Here is a 24,462-nt window from a genome sequence, read left to right as displayed (position 1 = left end):
TCCAAGGCTTGTGATTGAACCAAGTTTCCTAAGAACATGGAATTGGTGGAGCATTCACATGTGAAAAAAGCACGTTTTACACACACACACACACACACACACAGAGAGAGAGAGAGAGAGAGAGAGAGAGCTCACACAGGATACAGAATTCCTAACACCTGATATAACTTACCACGATCTTGATCTTCTGATTCAGAAAGGGATGAAGCATGTGCAGAATAGACTGTGGGCCAAATGGGTGTATTTCTCACTACGCTCCATCTGCATAGGACCAGCTGTGGCAGGTCCTCTCAGGAAAGCCCCCTGACCCAAAAAGTATCTGCTTGGCACACAGCTTACTTCCATAAATTTACCTCTTATGGTCAATTATTTTCATTATGACAACCAGACCCTCCCTAGAAATTATACAGCTTTGTTGTTCAATGCCATTCTTGCATAAAAAATACCATTGAATAGTAACATAAACTGTCATTTTATCTTGGGTCATTATAGATACCTGCAGGAGGCTGAGAAGCTAGATATTCATTAATTTCTAGAAGGGCAGAGACAACCAAAACTGAACAAGACTGCACATGTAAGAAGTGACATTAACTGAGTTTAGTGACCAGGATGCCTGGGTTCATCTCCCAGCCCTGCCTACCACCCACTGGCTGGAGACCTTCACCAGATATCATCAACCCTCAGTTCTCCATTTCATTATGGATAAAACGAACTCAACATAGCATTACACTTATGCAGCTGTTGTGGAGATTAGATGATTTGTCTAATATTCTGTTGACACAAAGTGCAAAAAATATAAAGGAAGAATGTGTTTATTTCTCTTCCTTCTCAAAATGCATATTACCTGTTACAATGGCATTATGGCATGTGGGTGAGGCAGTCCTGGGCATTGCAAAGCACTGAACTGTGAAACTACCCACACTGTTAGGTCTGTTGTCTAGGAATATACAACACACAGTCAGAATGGGGTAGTGCCACTTGAGGTTGCAAGTCCAGATAAAAGGCTCTGCTTTGAGGCAAGAGCAAAGCCAGCCTTCACTTAGCCGCATGCTTCTTGTAGATCTCCAGGAATTCCTGTACATCTTCAGGAGACCCCATGATGACTGGTGCCTTCTGGTGGATGTCAGTGGGAATGATGTCTAATATAGCTTCCTTTCCTGTGGTAGCAAGTCCTCCTGCCTTCTCCATGACAAAAGCCATAGGATTACACTCATACAGCAGCCTCAACTGGAAAACAAGACCAGAGACCAAGGTCTTCAGCTAGAAGGTGTTAGCATCAGGGTGGGGGATTTGTTCTGTTGTAAAGCTCTGCAGAGCTGGTGGGAGTTTCCATAGTAACTGGTACTCTCTCCCTCTCTCCTTCTCAATTAGGAAAGTTCCCTCAGTGCTCCCACAATGCATCTGAGACAAAACCATTAGCTATTTGGTTGAATAAAACCATTCATGGAGCCAGAGCTAGCCAGCCACCTGATGCAAACATAAGGCAGACCACCTGGATTTGGGACAGAGTGACATTTTGGCAGTACTAACAGTTCCAAACTCTTTACAGCCAGAGACTGGACTTAATGAGTGATTCTGTGTGTGTTGGATGGAGCTTTGTCTGTTTTAAAGGCATTTTTAAAAATCCACAGTGGTGTCTGGCTGCAGACATCTGGAAGGCAGACTGGCTCCTCCAAACAGTGTACTATTGTCCACAGCCCTGTACATTCCTCTTGAAAGCCTCCTAATGCTCTAGGGTTGGGATTTTGTCTGCCATATATCTTGATGTTTGCTTGTGAATATTAATTTTTTATTGAGCACATTTTCATGCAGTTGGCCTGTAGAGCAGACAGACTGTGCTAGTATTTCCTGACTCTGTTTCCATATGGGAATCAGGGCCAGACTTGAAAACCTGAAAAAGGGAGGCACCTCCACATTTCTGTCAAAGAAAAAGAAAGTGAATCCCTTGAGAAAAGTGCAATAAAGCAAGTTGGCTGAATACTTCTGGACTGTTACAGCAAGACAGGTGTGCTAAAAGAACAAAGAAAGATGCTTTCAGTGAAGCAGACACCATGAGCCGTGAACAGACCCATCAGACCACAATCTCAGTTCCTGACATCTTAAGGGCACTGTCCCTCCTATTTCTTCTTTCATATAAAAAAGAGGTGCTGGGGATGTAGCTCAGTTGCTAAGAGTGCTTATCTAGCATACACAGAACCCTGAATTTGATCATAGTACTATGTAAAACCCAGCATGGTGGTTCACATCCCCCAGCCTTAGGAAGATGGATGAAGGAGGATCAGGAGTTCAAAGTCACCTTTGGCTACACAGCCTGACTCACATGAGACTGTCCCAAAAAACAAAAGAGGTGGAGAAGAGGACAGAATACCTGAAAAGGAAGCCTTTTGTTGCCTTGCGTGAAGATGCAAAGGATGCCCCCTAGCCAGCATTAGAAGGCACACCAGCCCTGTGACTTGCTGGAGAGCTGGCCATAACATGGCCAGTGTAGTCAGTGGAAAAATCCACCTGGAAGCTCTGGGTTTCCCCACATCCTTGTCCCTCATCAGACAACATCGCTTTCCAAGTAGCGAATGCCAAGCTCATTAGCTACATCTATTTTATGCCTTTTGGGAGCCATTAAAGCAGACCCCTCTCTGCAATGCATATTTGATTTGCTATCTTGGTAATGAGACAGGACTATTTCATTTCTCTCTATGAATGGAACCCATTCTGTGCAAGCCAAACCCATGCCCCCTGGAAGCTTTGAGTGCTTTTAGTCCCCCCCTGTTGGAGTTCCATTAATTCTCTTTTGCCATAGCTTTGGAAGGGCCCTCATGAGACATTTTCACATTTAGTTGATACAGTCTGGGCCTTGCCTCAAATCTAGAGACTGTCACAGACATTTAAGCAACCACAGGAGAGTTCATCAGCTCTATGACCTTTCTACCTAAGGAAATCATATCCTCAGGCTGGAAACAAAACCTGCTGCTTCTTGCTCACTTCCTTGGGGATATACATACCTTTCCATTGGGGCTTTTCTTGTTGGCAGGATATAAAAAGATCCCTCCATACACCAGAGTTCGGTGAACATCAGCCACCATGGACCCCACATATCGGGCACCATAGGGAGCTGAATTATCCTACAAGGTTAAGAGCAGCAAAAAATTAGAGCTATGGAAGATAAAGGGTGTACTCTTAGTGTCCCTGATGCTTATTCCATTCCATAGTCATTTACCAAGTATCTTACAAAATGCTCACTTGGAGCTGAGCTAAAACATGAAATGAAAATCCCTGTGGTAGTTTAAATGTGTTTCACCCCCATAAACTCATAGGGAATGGCACTATTAGGAAGTGTGCCCTTGTTGGAGGAAATGTGGTCTTATATGCGGAGGCTGGTGGCACATGCCTTTAATCCAGACCTTGAGCTGGAGGGCACACCTTTAATCTGGGTCACATGCTCTATTGGAAGTGTGTCACTGCCTGTATGCTCCCCACCATGATGGACTGAACCTCTGAACTGCAAGTAAGCCACTTCAATTAAATATTTTCTCTGTAAGAGTTGCCATGATCATGGTGTGTCTTCACAGCAATAGTAAACCGTAAGACAACGCCATTCCAGGGAAGAAGAAGAAGGGAAGTCATGGGCACATGACCTCTTGAATATCTCCAGCAGTCCACCTTCCAGCAGTAGTCTCAAGAAGAATGTGATTGGTTCTGGCTGTGAGGTTGGAACATGCAATATGAAAAATTTAACTTGAAGGTTGACAAAGATTTTGTCAAACTAAAGAACAAGGCATATGCAGAGTTATATGTTTTGTGGGAGAGGACTTGGTACAAGTAAGGGCTTAACAGCATAGAGGTAAGTGCTGTTGCCACAGGGCATGCCAGCATGTATATGTGTAGGGATTGTGTATGGGAAAAGAGAGAAAATCATGCTATCAAGAAAGCCTGGGGCTGTCTTTGAGGACCCTGATTGCCATGTTAATATGTGGGCTTCATCCTCCAGAAAGGGCAGCAATGGTAAGGCAAAATCATACACCCCTATAGAGCCCCCTGGACAATCAGCCATTTTCCTTCCTCATATTCACTAACTAGTAACCTCTGTAGTGAGATACTAAAGTAGACACTGTTGTCCATCGTGTGTGTGTGTGTGTGTGTGTGTGTGTGTGTGTGTATGTGTGTGTGTGTGGTGATATTTTATTTGTATTAAAATGTTATTTGTATGTTAATAAATAAAGTTGCCCCGGGGTCAGAGCTATTAGCAAGCCATTGGAAAGCAGGGCAGTGGTGGCGTACGCTTGTAATCCCAGCACTTGGTATCTCTGTGTGTTCAGAGATACAGCCAGTATTGGATGCACATGCCTTTAATCTCAATACCAATCATAGAAAACCTGGAGGCCTTTACAGACAGGCCGTGACGAGGCGGTCATGTCGTTGGGTTTACAACCAATGAGATGGCAGAACAGAAACTATATATAAAGACTTTAACACAGAAAGTAGCTCTGGTTCGGAGAGGTAGGACCACTGCAGGAGGAAGGGTAAGGTTTTAGCTTTTAGCTCTGACCTCTTGGCTTTCTTCTTTGCATTGGTTCTGTGGTTCTTATTTAAAAGGATGGTTGGTTACATCTACGTGTATGTGTGTGTGTGTGTGTGTGTGTGTGTGTGTGTGTGTGTGTGTGTGATGGTATGCATGCAGTTGTGTACACATTTGTATGTGCATGTGGAAGCTAGAGATTGATGTCTGGTGTCTTCTTCCATCACTCTCCACCTTATATATTGAGACCCAGTCTCTCACGTGAACCCAGAACTTCTGATTTGGCTGTCCTAGCTTACTGCTTGCTCAGGCGATCCCTTCTCTGCCTCCCTACACTGTATGACAAGCAGGCCTACTGTAAGCTGGACCTGGGGGACCAATCTCTAGTCCTCATACTTGTGAAGCAAGCAATTTGCCATTGAGCCATCTCCCCTGCCTGACACCAACCATACTAATACAGCAGACAGAAATTCATCAAGAACATAAGCCTGAAGGTACAAACCTCATGTGGTAAGTACTTGGGGTCCAGGGGCCCAGAAATACAAATGCTTTATTGTTGTAAAGGAGCTCATCTGGTTGACTTTATTGTCTAGATTATGCTTGGAGATAAAGACTAAATAATATTCTAATTTTGGTGTCCCCAAGCAAGCACTCCAGCCCCAACACCTAGGTTCTATGGTTTCTACCTCTCTCTCCTTTCATCTCCAGGATAATTTACATCAGTAGATTTACTCATAAAGCAAGAGTCCCAGATGAAGTCCAGGCCTTTCTTAATGCCAAGTGTCCCTTTTCCTCTCAAGGACATTCCTCCCAAAGATGAACACCACACCAGTTCCACCTGCCTACTCACTCACTGGAGGGAACTTTTTCCTTTGGACATACTCCGCGATGGCAGGGTCAAAGTCCTTGGCATAGCCCTCATTAATGCTGTAGATGTTACCTTTCTTCTTGATCTTCACATCCTTATCCACCATAATGAATTCTCCAATGGCCTTTGAAACAAGGGAGAAAGGTAGACAAGCTCCTCTAGGCATGAACAACGCATGGACTGTGACCACATCTCATCCCAGTGCAGTGACTGCCCCCAAAGTCTCTAGTGGTGAGAAGGATGGAGGGAGTAAAAGGGTGCCAGGGTTTAAGAGTGCCAATGATTTCCATAAAACAAGAAAGAAAGCTTATAAGGCCAGACATGAGAGGGCACAACTCTAATCCCAATACTAGAGAGGCTGAGGCAGGAGGATGAGGAGATTAAGATGATACTTCAGCAAACATCACTGCTTTCAGAAGCTGTACCCTTCTCTCAGATTAAACTTTACTCTGAACCTGTCTTATTTTCCCCTGAGGCCTTATGCAGAGACTTTCGACTTGTGCTGTCACCCTCCACTCCAGTCTTAGTTTATTTATTAAGTGCCCATGCTCCCAGGGAGGTGAAAGTGCAGTTGTGTTAAGGATCAAAGGTAGCCAATGTTCTGATTTACAGCAGATTTGCCACACCCTATACACACTCCCACAGTCCTTTCAAGAGTGAACTGCCTTTCACAGAGGACACCATGCTGTGCTTTGTACCTTGTGTGTGTGTGGTTTGTTGTTATTTGTAAAAAACAAAAACAAAAAACGAAAGAAAGAAAAAGAAAGAAAGAGAGTGAAAGAAAGAAAGAAAGAAAGAAAGAAAGAAAGAAAGAAAGAAAGAAAGAAAGAAAGAAAGAAAGAGGGGCTGGAGAGATGGTTCAGCACTGCTGCTCTCCCAGGGGACTCAGGATAGATTTTCAGCACCCATGTTGAATGGCTCCCAACCACCTGCAACTCCAGCTCCAGGAGATTCAACATCTTCTTCTGACCTCTAAGGGCACCACACACTTGGAACACACACACACACACACACACACACACACACACACACACACACATACACCATGCACAAGGTTAAAGCTACCAGCCAAACGCCCAACCTAAGAGATGTCTCACCGGGTCCAGCATGAAACAGTTGACACCACAATCCATGGCAAGGACCAGCATGGTGGCACTGCCATAGAGTGCATAGCCAGCTGCCACCAGGTCCCGGCCAGACTGCAGAGCATCCTTCTCAGAAGGCTCACTAGTAGATTTCTAAAGCAAAAGAGAAAACAAAACATATTTTCATTTTGGTTTGTGGTCCTTTTCTCCAGTCCAGCCATCAACTGGATGCATGGCAGCATATTCCTCTAATGCCGTGATTCTCAACTTTCCTAATGCCGTGACCCTTTAACACAGTTCCTCATGTCATAGTGACCACCCAACTGTAAAATTACTTTCATTGTTACTACATAACTGTAATTTTGCTACTGTTATGAATCCTAATGTAAACATCTGATATGCAGGATATCCAATACTCAACCCACAAAAGGGTCTTGACCCACAGGTTGAGAACCACTGCTAAGGAAAGCGAGCAGCTCCCCGAGGTTGCCTCCCTTTGCACAAAAGTAGCATTCTGGTTGCATCACTACCACAGCCCAGCTTCCTGCATCAGGATCCTTCTTTCCTATCAACATCCCCTTCACATCTTCCTAATGTAATATTCCCTCATGTCTCCATTATCACTTCTAAAAAGCAGTATGCCTTCTCACCAGCTCCACTAATGAAACCTGATTATAGGCCTCTGTCTTCACCTGCTTCTTCCATCGTTATTTAAACAGATTAGCACAGGGCTGCAGGGCTGAATGTCTCAGGGGAAAATTGATTCTGTGTGCTTCCATCAGTCAATAGAAACACACACTCACTGAGCAGTGTGGTCAGTTACTCCCACATCAAAGAAATTCTCAGAAATACAGTTTGTGGCATCTCTCTGGAGTCATTAGAGGACAGGCCAGATGCTGCTGATGTTTCTCCCCACGACCCAGAGTAAGAGGCACATTTTAAAGCTGGCCTTTCAGAACCTGAGAGGGAATGAGGGCTACTAGAGGCTGAGCAGTTGGTGAGAAAAAGAAACAAAATTTTTTTAGTTGGTTTCCCTAAATGGCAAATTTGGTCCATGTGTAACTAAAAGAAAATGAACACCCTTTGTCAGTTTGGATTGCTTGCCAGGTGTATCTCAACAGTAACCTTCTTCCCTGGAAGCCAGTGACACAAAGATGGGACACAGGCCTCTAATTATCTCACCTTCCTTGCCCTAAGGCTTCACAGAAACAGCTGTCCACCCAGGAGAGTCCTCCATAGATTCACCACGCCTAGCACCAAGCATTCATGTCACCTCCTGAACGATGTCACCCAACACCCTTATACTCTTCAGTGCCCTTGAAATGAGGAATTTGACCACTTCTTTGCAATGTTCACATACTCAAAAGAATCTCTGGATCAGAAGTTCCTCCCCCGGCCAACCCTAATCCTTCCTGATTGCATTTTCTCCTGAAAAGTCAGAGCAATGAACACCTTTCCCCTGGAAGTCCAGCTTACACCCTCACAGCTGCCTGGGATTGCCAAGTACAGAGCACTGGGCACAGCCAGCACTTGCTGAGCATTATCTTTCTTCTCCTCCCTCAGAGGCCACAAATGTCATGGGCATTAGGTTGTATCATTCCATGTTGCCCCATAAGGAGCACACAGTGGACACCATCAATTGAGGTGGTGGAGGAGAAAGTCAAGCAGAATGGGTGGGATCATTCACAAAGCCTTTCCCTCACAAGGGCAAATAACCATTCTTTTTAAAATTCCATCCTTAGTTATGGAAACCAAATGTGTTTTTAAGGATGCTGCCAATTTCTAGAGGAAGACTAGACTAGAGAGGGGTGAATCATCTCATGGGAAAGATTTGTTTGGTTTTGTTTTCTTTATTGTATGAAAATAACTTTTTTTAAAAAAGCTTTTGGCTTAAAGAAGAAAACAAGGCAGGTCGGGCTGGTTTGGGGAGGTTGTCACTATATCTGTCTTGACATTTTTTAAATCTCAGTTTCTTTGTAAAAGAGAGATTTGGCTGAAAGAGTGAAATGGTCTCTTCTTCCACCAGCATTTTATTGCTGTATCTTAGCCATTTTGTGCTAAGATAAAAGCATGCACAGAATGTGCAGGGCAATGAGACCTTGCTGTGAATCTATTTAAGCCCCCAGCTTTCTGCTCCACATTCATTTTCTGATCAAATCCAATGGCTTTTTACACTACACTTTACCTTTCTGTAAATGCCAAAAATGGTTCCAATTGACACAAGGCAGTCAATGTTGGATGAGCCGTCGAGGGGATCAAAACAGACAACATATTTACCCTGGGCAAAGAAAACAAAATGCAAACAAGGTAAGTATACACTGAATGAACTCTAAAGGACAAGGTGAGAAATAAAGTCTTATTTGTTTATATTCTGTCAGTGAAGGATATGAGAAGATGGATGGACAGACAGACAGTTAAATGTTAGGCAGAGAAAATATCATTTAGAGTAGGAAGTATGTAAGTGGTAAAACACAGATAATTAAATCACAACTTCCTACATCACTGGTATAACTGAATCATAATTTTGGTTTGGGAGTGTCCTGGCAGCCAAAGGAAAAAAGAAAAACAAAAGCAGTCATTTGTTTCTCTTTCTTGTAAGGCAAAGAAGTAATGCCTTAGGGGCAGGGAAGATGTCCTTAGCACTTACATCTGTAAGACGTTTGTCACTTGTTTGATAGGTGCTACATGAAATTGTAGTGCACAGATTTCCCAACAATATCCCTGATATGACTCCTAAGAGAAATGGCCCTGTATTGTGGTGGGAGCAAAACATCAGTGGCATGCTTGGGCTGGCCAGCTCCAGCTCACAAGCTCATTGGACAGGCTCTTCCAAGCTCTGTCAGTGACTGTCAGTGACAGTCCAGCCTTTGAACATTTATGCCCTTGAGCTTTTTAAGTACAACAAATTGGAGAAATTTTTCTGGGGAGCCAGCTTACCAGCTCATCACTGGGAATTTTCCATCTCCAATTAGCTTCTTTAGATGTGGGGGGAATGTTTAATGTTCTGCCCCAGATTCAGAGGACTCCTTGACTGCTTGCTCTTAACAATTCATTTCCATGGATGCAGGAAACTGCAGACTGGAAAATAAGACTGCAGCCACTGTGATGGCATGTCACAGCATGGGGGGGGGGGTGCTGGAGAACTGGCCAACACTGCAGAAAAGATGGGGACTTCTGTGGCATGTGGCGATCTGCTACAAGGGCTGTAGAGCACGTCACTCTAAGCTGGCTCCTGCCCCTTCCTTTCCCAGTGCTACTCTTCCATGCCCCCAACTCACCTCCATCCAGGAAAGACAGAAAGTATAACTGCTTCTAGTCTCGGATTTGCTTTACTAGCTGCCCTGTCTCATAAGAGCTGAACAAACTCTCTCCTGTAGCATGTCATGTCCGAAGTCCCCGAGCCTCTCTGCAATGTTGAACATTTCTCCAGTGGTTATTCCGCACCCCCCAGATGTCTGTCATTGAGCTTTACAGCATGCCAGGCTGGAGCTAGATGCTGCATCACACAGACTGTCTCTTGTTCTCTGCCTTCACAAAGCAATCTGATCTCCAGGGAATCCCATCACCTGAGCTGGCACTGGAATGTGGAGCCAATTCAGCTTGGCAGTGGGTCTACCATGAAGGCTGGGAATTGGTCATATCGAAGAGGCAATTAGCAGAAGCCAGGCTTTGAAGATACCTAAACACAGCAGTGACCACTCAGGAATGGAGACACACCCTGGAGAAATGGGAAGAACAGGATCAATGGAGCCTCTGGGACAGAGTTCAGAGGTTTAAGATGACAGGAGGACTGAACAGAGGAGCTTGGGTAATCCCTGGAAATCTAGCTTGGAGAAGTGAATACAATCTTGCATGTAGCCAAGAAGGGAAACAGCTACATGCAAGCCTTCAACAGTGCAGACACAGACCCACCCTCTTCTCAGGCTCTATTATGATGGCGTGTTTATCTTCTTCAGACACAAGAACACAGGCAGAAAAGGATGACTTCAGCATATTGATAACCAGGTCATTGGAAAGGACATCCAGCTTCTTCACCTGGTCCCCTGTCACATTGGTTGAGCCAGCAATGCCAAACCTAGAGGGGAAAAAAAAAAAAAAACACAGAAAATAAGCCAAAGCCACCAGATCCTCACTGAGGGCAAGCATGAGTGGATCTGAAAAAGAAAACCAGCATGCCAGGCTGGCCTCACCTGGAAGGGCTGGCAGAGGGGCCTGGGACCTCCAAAGGCCCCGTTCCAGTCCTGAGATCACATGCATCCCTGGTCAGATTCATGTTTCCCAGTCATTGTAGTGACCCTATTAAACCTTTTCAAACAATCTCTCCCCCTCCCCCTGAACAGAGCACTACCCTGTTTTCACATAGTGTGTTTATTACTGTGTCTATGCTTTATACATAATAATGGGTGATTTTTATGCTGCTTATTTTGTGCAGGAACCAATGTTTACCCCCACATGTAGAAGTTCAGTGCATTGGTTAAAAACAAGCAAGAAAGCCTGGGTTGGAGTGAGTCTGGTGTGTGAGCTAACCCAGGGGATGCTTTGGCTTGTAACAAAAATCATCCTGAAAGAAAAGTAGCAATAAATGCTTCACACATCATTTTACAGAGAAGAAAGATGGAATGCCAACACCCATGGACTTCAAACCACACAGGCAGGGAGAGTGGATGGCAGTGACCCTCTAACTCCCAACAGGGTCTGCTCTTATGATCCTCAGCCTCTGCATGGCATCAGTCCGCCAGAGAGGAAGAATTGCGAAGCTTGAGTTCTTATTTTCTTTGTGAGCTACCTGCAATCAGTCATTGCAGAATTCCCAGAATCCAAGAGGCTCATCCAAAATGCATCCTGGCTGTGTTTGAATGAGGGGAAGGCAGGCTGTCATTGATACAGATTGAAGAAAGACACAGGAAGGAGGCAAATAATGAAGAGAGGATGTGAGGGTTAAGCCACAGAGCTGGAAGTGGGTAGGGGCACAACGGTATCCTGACATGCCTATTGTACTTCCTGGGAACTAGTTGTCAGTACTTCAGTGACTGAGTGTGTCAACGGTTTTGTTGTTGTTGTTGTTGTTTTGTTTTGTTTTTCTCGTTTAGACATCTCAAGTATCCCAGCTGGCCTTGAACCCTCTATATAACAGAACTGATCCTCCTGCCTCCACCTCCACACCCAAACCTTAGGAGCTGAGGATCCAACCCAGGGCTTTGTGCATGCTACGCAAGCACTGGGCCCACTGAGCCACAGCCCTAGCCCCTTGCTTCAGCTGTTGAAAACATACTTCTCCCTTGAAACCTAACTTGCTTCTGCATGGCTGGGCAAAGCACAGCCCAGTCTAGAAATGACCAAGCAAAGGCCTGGTTGGCTCATTTGTCAGCATCAGCCACTGTTGTTGTCACCCCCTTCTGGCCTGGAAACCGGCGGCGCCCTGCCCTCTGGCCCCTCCACCTCTTTTCTGCCTTGCCACTCCTTCCTCACTGAGACCAAGCAGCATGTAGACTGGCAGTCTGTCTCTGTCTTTGGGCCTCTTTCTACACTGCCTCTCTCTGAAGTCAACTGTGAAGTCCACACTGGGGGAAGAGGGTGTCTCGACACTTGGTAGGGATCACCATCCCTGGCGCTTCTCCTTCACTGGCCCCATGGTGACAGTTTTCCTCCCTCTAGCTTGAAGCTGCCATGGTTGTAGCCACCGTTGATTCAGAAGGGGAGCAGTGCTGACAAGTGAGCACAGAAGCATACAGGATGCCAACCACAGTCCCCCGTGCAGACCTCAGCTCTGTGAATCCCTAGTTTCTGAGCCTCCCTCTCCTCTCGCATATGCACAGAGGGAATGGTATCTTCCATGCGAGGCTGCCATTAGAAAACCACACAAAGAGCTCAGCACAGTCTGGGCACCAAGAAAAGGGCCTGGTTGGCTTATTTGTCAGCATCAGCCACTGTCACTCCCTTCTAACCTGGAAAATAGGGAACACAGATTGATAGGTTCTGGGGAGCCTGAGACGCAGGGCCCGAGGAAAGAAGAGCTCCAAATAGAGGGTTGGGGCCCTGCAGACAGACACGGTGCCATAGTTTGCCACAACTATGATGAAGAACCTGAAGTAATACTGAGCTGCTTGGATGAGGGAGATGGAAGGCACAAACCCAGCACCAGCTGCAACAACAACCCTTTTGTCCGCATCACCTCAGTGGTGGATGACACCCATGGCTAGCTAGAGTGCCTGGATGAAGGACAGATCACAAGTGAGACAAGAAGCCAGTGGGAGGGGGAGGGGCAGCATAACACCTCCCACTGGCCCCAACCCCTTAAAGACACTGTCACTTCTCAACACCACCAGCATGCTGGAGACTAGGTTCCCAGCACATGATCCCTTAAAATTCACACCGCAGCAAACCACAACTTATGGGAAGGATCCTTTCCATGTATCCCAGTCCCACCTACTTCTGTACCCCAGTGCCTTTTACTTAAAAAACTAAGCCTTCATAAAATCTACAGATAACTTCCTGGGGACCTACTCAGCCAGGGCTGTAGTGCTGAACATGACAGACCAGGCCCCTTGCCTCGGGGAGCTTAATATTGCAGTGAGGAAAGACAAGCCAGAAAACGGCTGTTTCCAAGTGAGTGTGATAGTCAGAAAGGGACAGAATTCAGGTAGCAGGGTGGGGAATTAATTTGGATGATCATGAAAGCACTCAATGCCAGTCTTTGAACTGCTTGGAATTTAGTGTTTGGTTGGTTGTTTTGTTTTGTTTTGTTTTTGTTGTTTTGTTTTTTGTTGTTGTTTTATTTTTTAAGAAAGAGAAGATACCCAAAATACCTGAAGAACCCTGAGCCCGTCAGCTATAACTGCAAAGCAAAGGTACAAACATCTCCGAGGAAATAGTCTGCTTTTCTGCATTTCCAGAAGAGGCTTCGTGCTGTGTAAACATCTAAAGAAGTATCTTTTTAAAACTTGTTGGGCCTTTCTCAATAATGCCTGGATCCAGGAAGTTCATGAGATGCAATAGAAGAGAGCCCCTGATCCGCTCAGCTGACTTTTCTGAGCATTCCTCTTCAACACTTGACCAAACCATAAATAACTTGAGGCCTGGCATCATACATCTTGTCCTGGGCTATGAGTTTTCAGTGCTATCCACAGAGGTGACTCGATAAGCCAAGCCTGTAGTGTACACTTGCTCCAAGATCTTGAGAGAGCTTGACCCTGGGGTCACAGAGAAGCCAGTATTCAGGAAACCAAGGGTCACAGAGGTTTGCTGCCTGTCCATGATGAGAGTCCTGTGGGCCAGATAACCCTCCACAGGGTTGAGCATCCTTATCCCTGCACTGAGGTACCAGTCTCACTCAACACCTCCAGGACCCCCATTCATCTTCATGTGGCAGCCACTGGGTGACACTGCTCCTCCATCTTCCCTTAGAACCCTTCTTTGCCCCGAGTGAGGGCCTGCCTCTTCTAGAAGGACAGTCCTTTCCAGAAGCCTCCAAACTCAAAGATTATTCACTGTACAATGTCTCTAGGACACGAAGTGTGAGGGCTTCCCCCGCTAAGCCCAGGTACTAAGACACCCCACAAGGAAACACAGCGGTGTGACTTGAAGGTAGATGCTGGGCTCAGGGGAGTGGATTTCCAGATGCAAGGCAGTAACACTGTCATGGTGGTGGGAGCAAGGTATGGATTGTAGCTGGACACCTTTGACCCACAACTGAGTGCCTCAGCCAGCCAGGCCTCTGTTTCTCTCTACTACACACAGCAGCGCTCTAGTCAGTGACAGTCCCTCACCACACTCCTGGGGGCGCCTCAGAAGGGCTACTGGCTCAGAGGAACAACTGGCCAGTGAAAAGCTAGAATTTCAGGCTTTTGTAGGAAAAATCCCTTAAAAACACTCTCAAGGGAGCAGCAAGATGGCTCGGCAGGTAAAGGTACTTTTTGCTAACCCTGACAACAGGAGGAAAGAGCTGACCCCTGCACATTATCTTCATGTTTCCACATTCATGCCAAAAGTACACACATGTACAAACACATTAAATAAATAAGCCCTCAGGAAAGAAAAGGACTGAAGAGCACCTTGTATCAGCTGCTCAAGTGTAGCTGTAACCAAGTATCTGAAAGAAACAACTTAAGAGAACTTAGTTTTAGAGAGTTCCGCCCATGGCTGCTTGGTACCCTGTGCCATGGCCTGAGCCTGACTGAAGGAGAGGGTGGCTTTGCACTCCGGGTTGAGGAAGAAGAGAGTGGGAGAGCCCCAGCACTTAGCTGGCTTTCTTTTCAGACCACCCAGTTCCTAGCTCACAGGATGGTGTTTAGTCCTTTCCAGAAATGTCCTCCCCAACACATTCACAAATGTACCTCACTCTTGCCCTGTGATTCTATATCCAGTCAGGCTGACCATGAAAACTAACCATCACACACATCAAGTTTATCTTCTCCACGAAATTCCAGATCCACACCCCCTTGCCCAACCCTCTAGAAACCACTAGTCTCTGGAGGCTGCTGGTCATCCTTCCCTAGAGCCTGGAAGGATAGATTGGCAGGGGTTTCCACTAATGGAAAGCAGTGAAGACCACCGACAGAAACAACAACACACCGGCCCCTGGGGCTTCCGTTTGACCCACTGAACCAGGGCTTAGAGAACGAATCAGCTATGTTCTTTCAACCAAAGCTGCAGGCAGACTGCAGGAGGACTGGGGAGTCCCAGAGCCCTCCCTGCTCCGCAGGAAGCTACCACACCAGCATTTGTGACCAGGAGGGGACAGCACTAACAGCCCTTGGTGGGATGAAGCCTCTCACACCACCTGGTTCCTTTTGGTTCTCTGGGACCAGAACAAGGTGGAAAATGGAGTTTTTCCGACCACAGAAGCTTTGCCTGGGGCCAGCTGGGCCCTGATACCAATGAGAGACATGTGAGCACAGAAAATGAAGATAGCAAGGACCTCAGCAAAGCAGATAGGTCTAGGCTCTGCCCCTCGTATACCCTCCAGCAGAACTGAAGTCAGTAGCAGTTGCTTCTATGGGGCCATGGCTCTGCTGCCAGGGAAGCTTATACTAATGGGAGTTACTTCAGGAAAGAAAAGCAACATCTCAAGCTGCTCCCCAGCTCTCTTTTATTGGGTCTCAAAGGAGAAACATTAAAGCACAATGAATACGAAAAGGAATATGGTTGATGACTCCCTGGGAAGCAGTAGGCAGAAAGCAAAAGATGGGGTACCTGCCCAGACCTGAGCACCACTGGCCACTAATGTGGGTAACAGAATTTAGACATCCTATCCAGCTGCAACCAAGCTGCCTGCACACCAGAACCCAGAACCCTGAACGTCAGGTGTCAAGCCTGTTTAAGCTGAGTTTAGATATATGTGGACTATAGCTGGCATTCAAATATTTAAAACAAGGCCTGGGGATGTACTCCGTTTTAGAGGGCTTTCCTAGCATGCAGAAGGCTCTGAGTTCAAGGCCTAGCAGACTCACCCATATCTCAGAGTTAGGACTCTTGAGACTAAAAAGGATAACAATGACCAATACAACACAGTAACTTACCTATTTTGAAATCTCTGCATTCTATCTTGACTGGCTAGGCCAGCCTAAGGACTTTCCAGATAGGCCTCTACCTGGGGATGCAGCAGCCTGCTTCACTTCTGGTGAGGTCTGAAGCTAGAGACAGGGTTCAGGGGTGCAAGGTACATGATAGTGGTATGAAGAGCAATTCTAATTAGTCTTATTAAATCAAAGCCCAGAGTCAGATATTAGGGTGAAAGCTCAAATATCAGAGAAGCAGAGCAACAGTCACTAGAAACTTCATACCTCTACAAAATCTCAGACTGAATGGGCTGAGATTCTATCTCTACCCACCTGTCTATATTCCTGTCTCCACCTCCCTAGTGCTGAGATTAAACCATCTCCCTAGTGCTGGGATTAAAGGCATGCATCACCACTGACAGGCTCTGGTTCTCTTTTAGACTGGTTCAATCTTATATAACCCAGAGTGGCCTTGAACTTCTGATCTTCCTGCTTCCTGCTCCTAAGTGATGGGATTAAAGGTGTGTGCCACCACTGCCTGGCCTCTGTGGTTAACTAGTGGCTAGCTGCACCTTCTGATCTCCAGGCAAGCTTTATTTGTCAGAACACAAACAAAATATCACACAACAATGGTATTTGCTAAAGGAACTGACCTTACACAACTGAGAATTTACAGTTCTTGAGCCTAAACAAAAAAATATTTCCTTCAGCTCATATCCTTAGCTCCAGGAGCAAAACCAATGTGCAGCAAGTACTCAATAAACATGTTTTGAATGGATGAATTCTGCCATCTGAGCAGGCCCTAGTCCACCACAAAGCCACTGTACATGAGCATACCCGTCCATCAAAGTGTACCCTGTGGGCTGAGGAGATGGCTCAGTGGATGAAGGTGTTTGCTGCCAAGTCTGACCATCAGTCCCCAAGACCCACATAGTGGAAGGAGAGAACTGACTCCAGCAAACTGTCTTCCAACCTCCACATACATACCATAGTATGCATGCATAGACACACACACAACAAATAAGTAAAATGTTTTTAAAAAAAGAAAAAAACTAATGTGTACCTCCTGCACAAACTTGTGTAGGCAAGGACAGTGGTTTTTCCCTCCCACCAGCTTGTCAGAAGAACAAAGGAGGTGACAGTCAAAGCCACAGGCTGGAACTCCAGATCACCAGGATTCTAATCCCAGCTCTACAACATACTTAGCAGCCCTGTGCAAGGCACTTCATACCTCCGGCCTCTGATTCTTCAACTATAAATAACATGGGAATACAGACGATCAGCTTCATAGTGTGTGGGGAGGGTGAAGAATGAGTTGATAAGGGTCAAAGGCTCTAAATGATGCCCATGTATAGACAGACATTCAAGAAGTATTATCATCTTACTCCTACTCCTACCCCTAGTTCTTTCAACATTAGCATGCCCGTGCTGAGAAGCAAAGTGAGGTCCTAGCAAGAAGTCTGCAGCACAAAGACCTACATTCAAATTCTGTATGTTCCTCCTACCAAGTATGTGGTCCTTGTCAATCTGTCCAAACTCTCTGGCTAAGCTCAACCTGATGGACTTAGCCAGAAACGGGGAGTGTGACACACCTGGTCTAGAGACATGTCCCTTGGCATGTCTGACTCCCTAAAATGACAGTCAAGGCTATTCTTAACACTTCCAGAGGCATCCACTAAGCAAATGATTGGTGCTGGGTGGGTGAGAGACCAGTTCTAAACCACCTTTGCAGACAACTTTTGAGAGGATGGCCAACACAGGATTGCTATCACAAGCAAATGGCATGAAGGAAAAAACAGCGCCTTTGAGGTCCTATGGCACTTCAATTCCCTTCAACTCAAGCAGTGAGTCAGGAAAGTATATAGTCAAGACTTGGACTTCCAAAGACACAAACATTTTCTGTCTGGAGCCCATGAACTATAACCAGCCTTAAGAAGTACTTTGCATATCTCATCTTTTACTTTTACTGTCAAACTCAAAATTTAAAAGTATAAACTATTTTCATTAATAGAACATAAAATTCCTTAAAGTATGGGTTAATTTTCTCAATATGTTTAAATCTTTGGAAATTTGGATTAAGTATTGGTATTTTATTAAAAGTTTGCCTATGGTTTCCAACAGGGCAGGAGCTGTTCCTTGGCCATGAAGCCTCTGGTGTTTTATAGGCAGACTTAAGATGCTCCCAGAAGAAGTGAGGCCTTCGGCAGCTTTGCTTTTTAATTTTTCTTTATTTTTGAGAATCTCATACATGTATACAATGAAATATGAGCATATCTACAGCTATCAGCTCTCCCCACATCCCCAAAAACGCTCCTTCTGATTTCATGTCTTTGGTTCTTTTTTATCCTCTAAGTCTACTTAATGCTGTACCCACACATGCGCGGATGTGGGGCCATCCACTGTATCATGGGAGTCTACAGTCCCACATTCTCCAAACAGAATGAGTCTCTTCTGGGAAATATCCATTGCCAACAGCCCCTCAGTGAAGAACAGGGCCAGAGATCTATTCTGGGACATTACCTAGCTTGATCCTGTGCAGGTCCTGTGTAGGGAACCTGCTGTGGGTTCATTATAGCCATATTATGTCTAGAAGACAGCTCTTTGCAGCGATCCTCCCTCCCCCAGATCTTACATTCTTTCTGCTTCCTCTTCCAAGATTTTCCCTGAGCCTTGGCAGGAGGAGAATTAATATAGATGCTGTGTTCAGGGCTGAGCACTCATCTCTTACTCTCAGGAGTTTGCCCAGTTATGCATCTCTCCATCAACTGCTGCAAAAATAAGCTTCTTTGACCACAGCTGAGAGCAACCCAGGTCTATCAGAGCTGGAATTTGGGTGGATTTGGGGGGGCGGGGAGTTCTCATGTAGCCTATGTATCCTAAGGTAACCTTGAGCTTCTGATCCTCCTGCCTCCATGCTAGATAAGCACTTTCCACTGAGCTGCAGCCTTGGCCTTGAACAGCAAGACTGAAACCAGGGCCTGCCATACAATTGACAAGCCCTACATGACATCCTTGACTTCCTGACTGACAGGCTATTTCCCTTCTCACAGGGTCTACACCAGAGCTGTGAGCAGCAGCACCTTTGGCAGCATGCAGGAGGACCATACTAGTTTTCAGAACATCTAACCAAGGACAAGGGGAGGTAGATTTGTCTTATCACTGAAGTCCCGGGTAACTCCACCTCCACCCTGTTATTGATTCATCTTGTGGTAAATGACCAACCATTCACCCAGGGGGAAAAATCCAAGGGTTAGTTCAGAAATCCATGGAAGAGGTGCCAATCAAGCTCTTTTCAGGGTCACAAACCCCAACCCTGGCTTTTGTTCATGCAGGTTGCAGATAGGCAGATGTCAGGGTATGAGGCCAGCTCTGAATCTGCCCTGGAATGAGATTTGCAATGCACTCAAGTCATGTGGTGCAGATAAGCCAAGAAACAAAAGAGAATCTGGTACTGTTCTAAGTAATTTTGTGCCACAAATTCTGCAAATGTGAAGACAAGTGTAAGCACACATTAGCCATCCCACAATTCTAGACTTAAAGCTTAATTTCTTTATTGTTTTCCTCCATCAAACAAGGAAGATCTCATATATAAAAAAGAAACATTGCTGGAGAGCTAAGGAGACAGCTCAGTTGGTAATGTGTTTGCCATACAACCATAGTTTCTGAATTCAATTCCCAGAACCAGGCTTTTAAAAACAGATCATGGTAGCACACAATTGTAATTTCAGTGCTGGGGAGACAGAGACAGGCAGATCCCAGGAGCTCACCAACCAGCCTGCCTAGTGAACTCCAGGACAATGAGAAACCTTGTCTCAACAAACAAGGCAGATACCCTTTGAGAAACAGCAGCAAAGGTTTGGCCCTGACCTACACACACACACTCTCTCTCTCTCTCTCTCTCTCTCTCTCTCTCTCTCTCTCTCTCTCTCTCTCTCTCTTTTCCAGATGTTGTAGCCTAGAATATATTCCAGCTGATATGCATGTGGGTGGCTGCAAAACAGAATGAAGACAAAGCACAAAGAAAACAGTTTACAAAAGAAATAAATAAAAGTCTTCAGGAAAGCAGTCATGATATCAGTATGTGATTAGTAAGCTCCTTCATCTTCACACACACTCTAAGGTTGAAGAACAGTTGTCCTTATCTTACAAGAGGGGAAACTGAGACTCACACATGCTTTACCACCCATCCATATCACATTAATTAAATGTCAGCCCAGGAATCTAAGCCCAGCTCCTTCTCTCTGAAATGGGCTCTTTGGTTCTGCATTTCCCTGCTCTTCTAAACCCAGTTGTGACATTCTCAGGGCCAATGTGTCAAGTCCAGTGGCTTAGATGCCCTCAGAATATGACTGTATGTTTCTGCAATAGCATAAGCTAATGCTTCCAAAATTCCACATTCCCTCACTGCTCCCCAGCCTCTAGAAGTCAAGTCCTCTTTGGAATTCCATTTTGGAGTTTTGTATTGCTTTCATGTTTGATAGAATGATTCTATTCTTATTTGCTAGAACCAACCCTCATTGCCTTTCAAATTCAATCCATACTTTACCTTTGCCAGGTCCTTCTTCTGCCTTCTCTGCTACCATAGCTCTGGTCACTCCTTCATCTTTTCTACCCATTTTCCATGCTTTCTCCTCTAACTCCATACCTCTAGCCTTCCCTTCCCAAGAACCTGACCTGGGCTATATGAAATGTTGCCTCAAGATATCATATCATTAGAAACCATGGAAATGGCAACAGTGGCAACTTTAAGGTTGACTGAGATAGGATAGCAACATGATCCATAATTACAACTCTTCTGACTCCCTGTGAGACATCAGGCTGAGCTTTGGGAACCAGTCCAGATGAGGTTCTTGCAAGATCTGCAACCATCCCATCCCTTTGGGTGCATGCTCTTCTAAGGTCAATGGTAGGATTAATAAGCTCTTTGAAGGCTCTTCATTCAACACTTCAAAGACGAAATGAATATAATTTGGAGACCTGTCAAGATCATATCTGGCTGCTAGTGGTCATTTGGAGGCCTGTCGAGATCTTGTCTGTCTACTAGTAGTTTGACTGCATGTCGTACTGTGAATAGTCACATGTTCCCTGTCCCAAAAGAATTCAATTTCTTCCCATCAGCTACTCATGTAACCATCATCAACACCTATTCTACCACTGTAATAACCAGAGTAGTGAGGACTTAAATGCCACAAAACTGAAGAAGGGTTTCATTACTCATGAGATGTCTGCTCAGTGAAACACCATGCAGCAGTTTAAAAGAAGGTGGAGGATGTCACACCCTGATGGCAAAGAATGTTCATTATATATTGGAGAAAAACATGGCAAATACAGTCCCATTTTGTTTGCTAGCTACATAGGAATGTGTAAATGCATGTTCATATAGACATTTACTTTAGCATAAAGTAACCTCTGAGAAAATAATCAACAACAGTTAGCAGTGGGTACCCTGAGGATTTGGCATGGGTCGGGAGGAGGCCTCTTTTTCCTTCTTTTGAATGGCTTGGTGTTTTTGTCAATGGGTACAAATCCTTAAGGAATCTGTGATAATATTTTCAAAACTGATGTCATGACTGTCTAGTCTATTAATACACATTTTCTTCTGTGCCAAAACTAGCACCTTCTACTAAAACACACTCTCATTATCTGAGGTTAGTTAAAAAGTAGGGTATCTCACAGCAGATTTAGGGTTTCTAAGTCTCCCTGGAATTGTGACAAGTACTGGTGCATTTTAAAATAATGTAAAAAACACCAACTGCTGTTTCTTACAAAGCCCCCAGGTCCTCAGAGAGTTAAATATGTGCACTGTAGATTTAATACGAAGTGGGACTTTACCTGTGTGTGCTTGCTGAAAGACTCCTTAGGGTCAAAAACAAAATAGTGAAGGAGTCCTCACCTCTAACATACCAGTTCCTAGCTTTCTCTAGCAAGGCCTAGCCCTGCTTGGCATCTGAAAGTAACTGTGGCCAGGTGCTTTGTTCTTAAGAATTATCTCAACCAAGTCGCACAGTAGAAACAGAGGTTTTGAGAAATAAATGCATAAAGAAATAAATAACCCATGTCGTATTGTTGGAGGAGAATTTAAAAATGCATTTCAAAGGATTATATGCTCAAGTTAGCAACAAACCTCACATAGCATTTCTGCATTGTTCATATGAATGAGAAATATTAAGGAAGTACACAGATAATCTGAAAACTCAGGTTCCATTCAGTTGTATGGGGACCAGTTAGATACCAAACATACGCTCAGACTGGAACAAAGTAAAAAAAGAGTTGTTCAGTTTAAAAAAAGAAGGTGTCTCTGAGACTCCATGTTCCTTCACTTCCTACTACCTACAGTATGAACTATAGATCAGAGCATTAAAATCACCCACCATGCCAAGTGTGGTAGTACACACCTTTAATCCTAGCACTCAGGAGGCAGAGGCAGGCAGATCTCTGTGGGATCAAAGTCAGCCTGTCGACACATAGTAAGTTCTAGAATAGTGAGAGCTATGTAGTGAGACCCTGTCTCAAAAAAGCCAAAGAATAATAAAATAATAATAATAATCACCCACTGCAGGGAAACTTATTGGAAAGGCAGAATCTCAAATCCTCCCCAATTGCCCCTTAAGGAGGGTCCGCATATCAAGGTCCCCAAATGGTTCAGAAGGAGATCCATTCCTTGGCTCCATCAAAAGCAATCTACTACTTCTGCCCTCTCTTTGAGATTTTCACTAATTGGGCAAGATCTGCTCATGGCATTAATGCAAATAGGGAGAGAGTTTGTTGCTCACAAGGTGAGTCTCTGCAGCTAGCCCCAGAAAGAGGGAGCACCCGGGGCACCATGTGGACAGCCAGACTTCGCTGGGCATCTGCTTCTTCCCAGACGCTTAACGAAACTAATCTAGGTTGAGGATGATATTGGATTAGAAATTGAACTTGGGGCCGAAATTCCAAAGAGAGTAACAGGAGTTAAAAGAGAAATGGGCAGGAAGGTGCCGGTGCTGACAGGTGGGCAGCTGGTAAGTCACCCACTTTTACTATGAGGCTAGGAAGAGCAGCAAGGAGAGTTGAGACCAGAAGAGGGCTAGAGCAGTTGTGCACCTGTAAGACAGCCCTCCCAGGGTGCCTGCTCCATCACCAGGAGGAAAGAGAATGAAGGCTGCGTGCGGCAGGGCAAGAGACAGGAATCGCAGGTGTTAAAGGAGCACACTGGCTACCAGCAGGGGGTCCAGAGAGGCGGACACGTAGGCGCTCTAATAGACCAGACACAGCCACCAGAGGTCTAACTCACAGCTGTGCGATGCCCGCCTTGCGCACCGCAGACGAGATGGCTTTGACTGCGGTGCAGAGGGAGTTCAGCAGCTGGGTCAACTCGCCGGTGCCCCGAGCCTTCCTGCCCTCCTCCATGACGAAGCGGGTCAGGGTGTTGATATCCGTGTCGAAGGGCGCCTGGTCCGCCATTGCTGGGGCCTGATACAAGTGCGGGCTGCAGGTGCAGGCAGGTAGGGTCCACAGGTGATGGTCACAGCAGGAGTACTGAAGGCCGCCCAGTGTCTGCAGAAGCTCAATGAACTTGAATCCTCGGGGAGCTTATAGCTGTCAGGTCTCCGCCCCCTGCCCCAGGAAACACCTCCTTTCTCCCTGCCCCCACCCAACTGACTGTTCTGCTCACAGGCCAAGATCCTCCTAACCTCCCCCTCCCTCCGTTCCATGCACCCTCCCCTAGATGCCACGCTGACATTGCCACTTCCTCCTCTGTTGCCCCACAGCCCCACCTGCACTGTGCAGCATTCCTCTGGACTACCTGCGTGGTGATTGCCTTCGATCCCTGCAATAACCTGCAAAAGAGTAAGGCCTGATGGACTTTCCCCCCTTAAAATACAAAGCAAACCCAGCAGGGTTGAGTAACTAATTCAGTTACTTTCCCTGCACAACTGGTGGAGCCCAAGCTGGCTTGTTTCAGTGCCTACCAACGGCTCTCTGATCACTTCTCTACACCCTGTCACCTGTCTCTTCTGACTTACCTCCTGAGAAGTGGATTCCCCTATCCTTCATCCGGTCTGAATCCTTAATTGTTGCCTCCTCGAAGTTTCTAAAGTTGGAGAATTGTTGAGAACCTTACTTTCCAAGGAGTGTGTTCTGCAGGGGAAACAGTTGCAGGCACCTCCACAGCCAGGATCCTGAACTGCTCCTGTTCTAGCTGTCATGGGAGTCACAGACTGATTTGCAGAACAATTACAGAACAACTACTGTGTAGCAGAACACCTGTTCTCTTTGTGGCCAGGGCCTCCTTGAGTGTAGAGTTTAACAAAAAGAAACAAAAACAAACCATGAATCAGTTTGCTACAGAAGCCACATTGGCATAGGGGGAAATGAAACAGGAAAGTCAAACATATAATGCTGGGAAGAGGAAACTGAGTGGTCAGGGAAAAGTTCACTGAGAAAGTAATATTTGAGCAAAAAAGCTGAAGGATGTTGGGGAGGAGCCAGTGAGGACCTATCTGTGAGGCTGGTTAA

The 24,462-nt window shown here is 45.6% G+C and overlaps 1 protein-coding gene across 1 annotated transcript; it reads right to left on the bottom strand.

Moving 5' to 3' along the window:
- Positions 1–796: 796 nt before the first annotated feature.
- On the bottom strand, positions 797–23,609 carry Fbp1 (fructose-bisphosphatase 1). Its single transcript, XM_059262223.1, has 7 exons — positions 23,237–23,609; positions 10,379–10,541; positions 8,652–8,744; positions 6,479–6,619; positions 5,368–5,505; positions 3,000–3,119; positions 797–1,227 (listed from the first exon to the last, which is right to left on the bottom strand). The coding sequence occupies exons 1-7, from the start codon at positions 23,404–23,406 to the stop codon at positions 1,036–1,038; spliced, it is 1,017 nt and encodes a 338-aa protein (XP_059118206.1). The 5' UTR covers positions 23,407–23,609; the 3' UTR covers positions 797–1,035.
- Positions 23,610–24,462: the final 853 nt, after the last annotated feature.

Source organism: Peromyscus eremicus, chromosome 5 (assembly GCF_949786415.1).
Source record: "Peromyscus eremicus chromosome 5, PerEre_H2_v1, whole genome shotgun sequence".
In the NCBI taxonomy this organism is placed as follows: domain Eukaryota; kingdom Metazoa; phylum Chordata; class Mammalia; order Rodentia; family Cricetidae; genus Peromyscus; species Peromyscus eremicus.
This window is presented reverse-complemented; position numbering and strand designations above follow the sequence as displayed.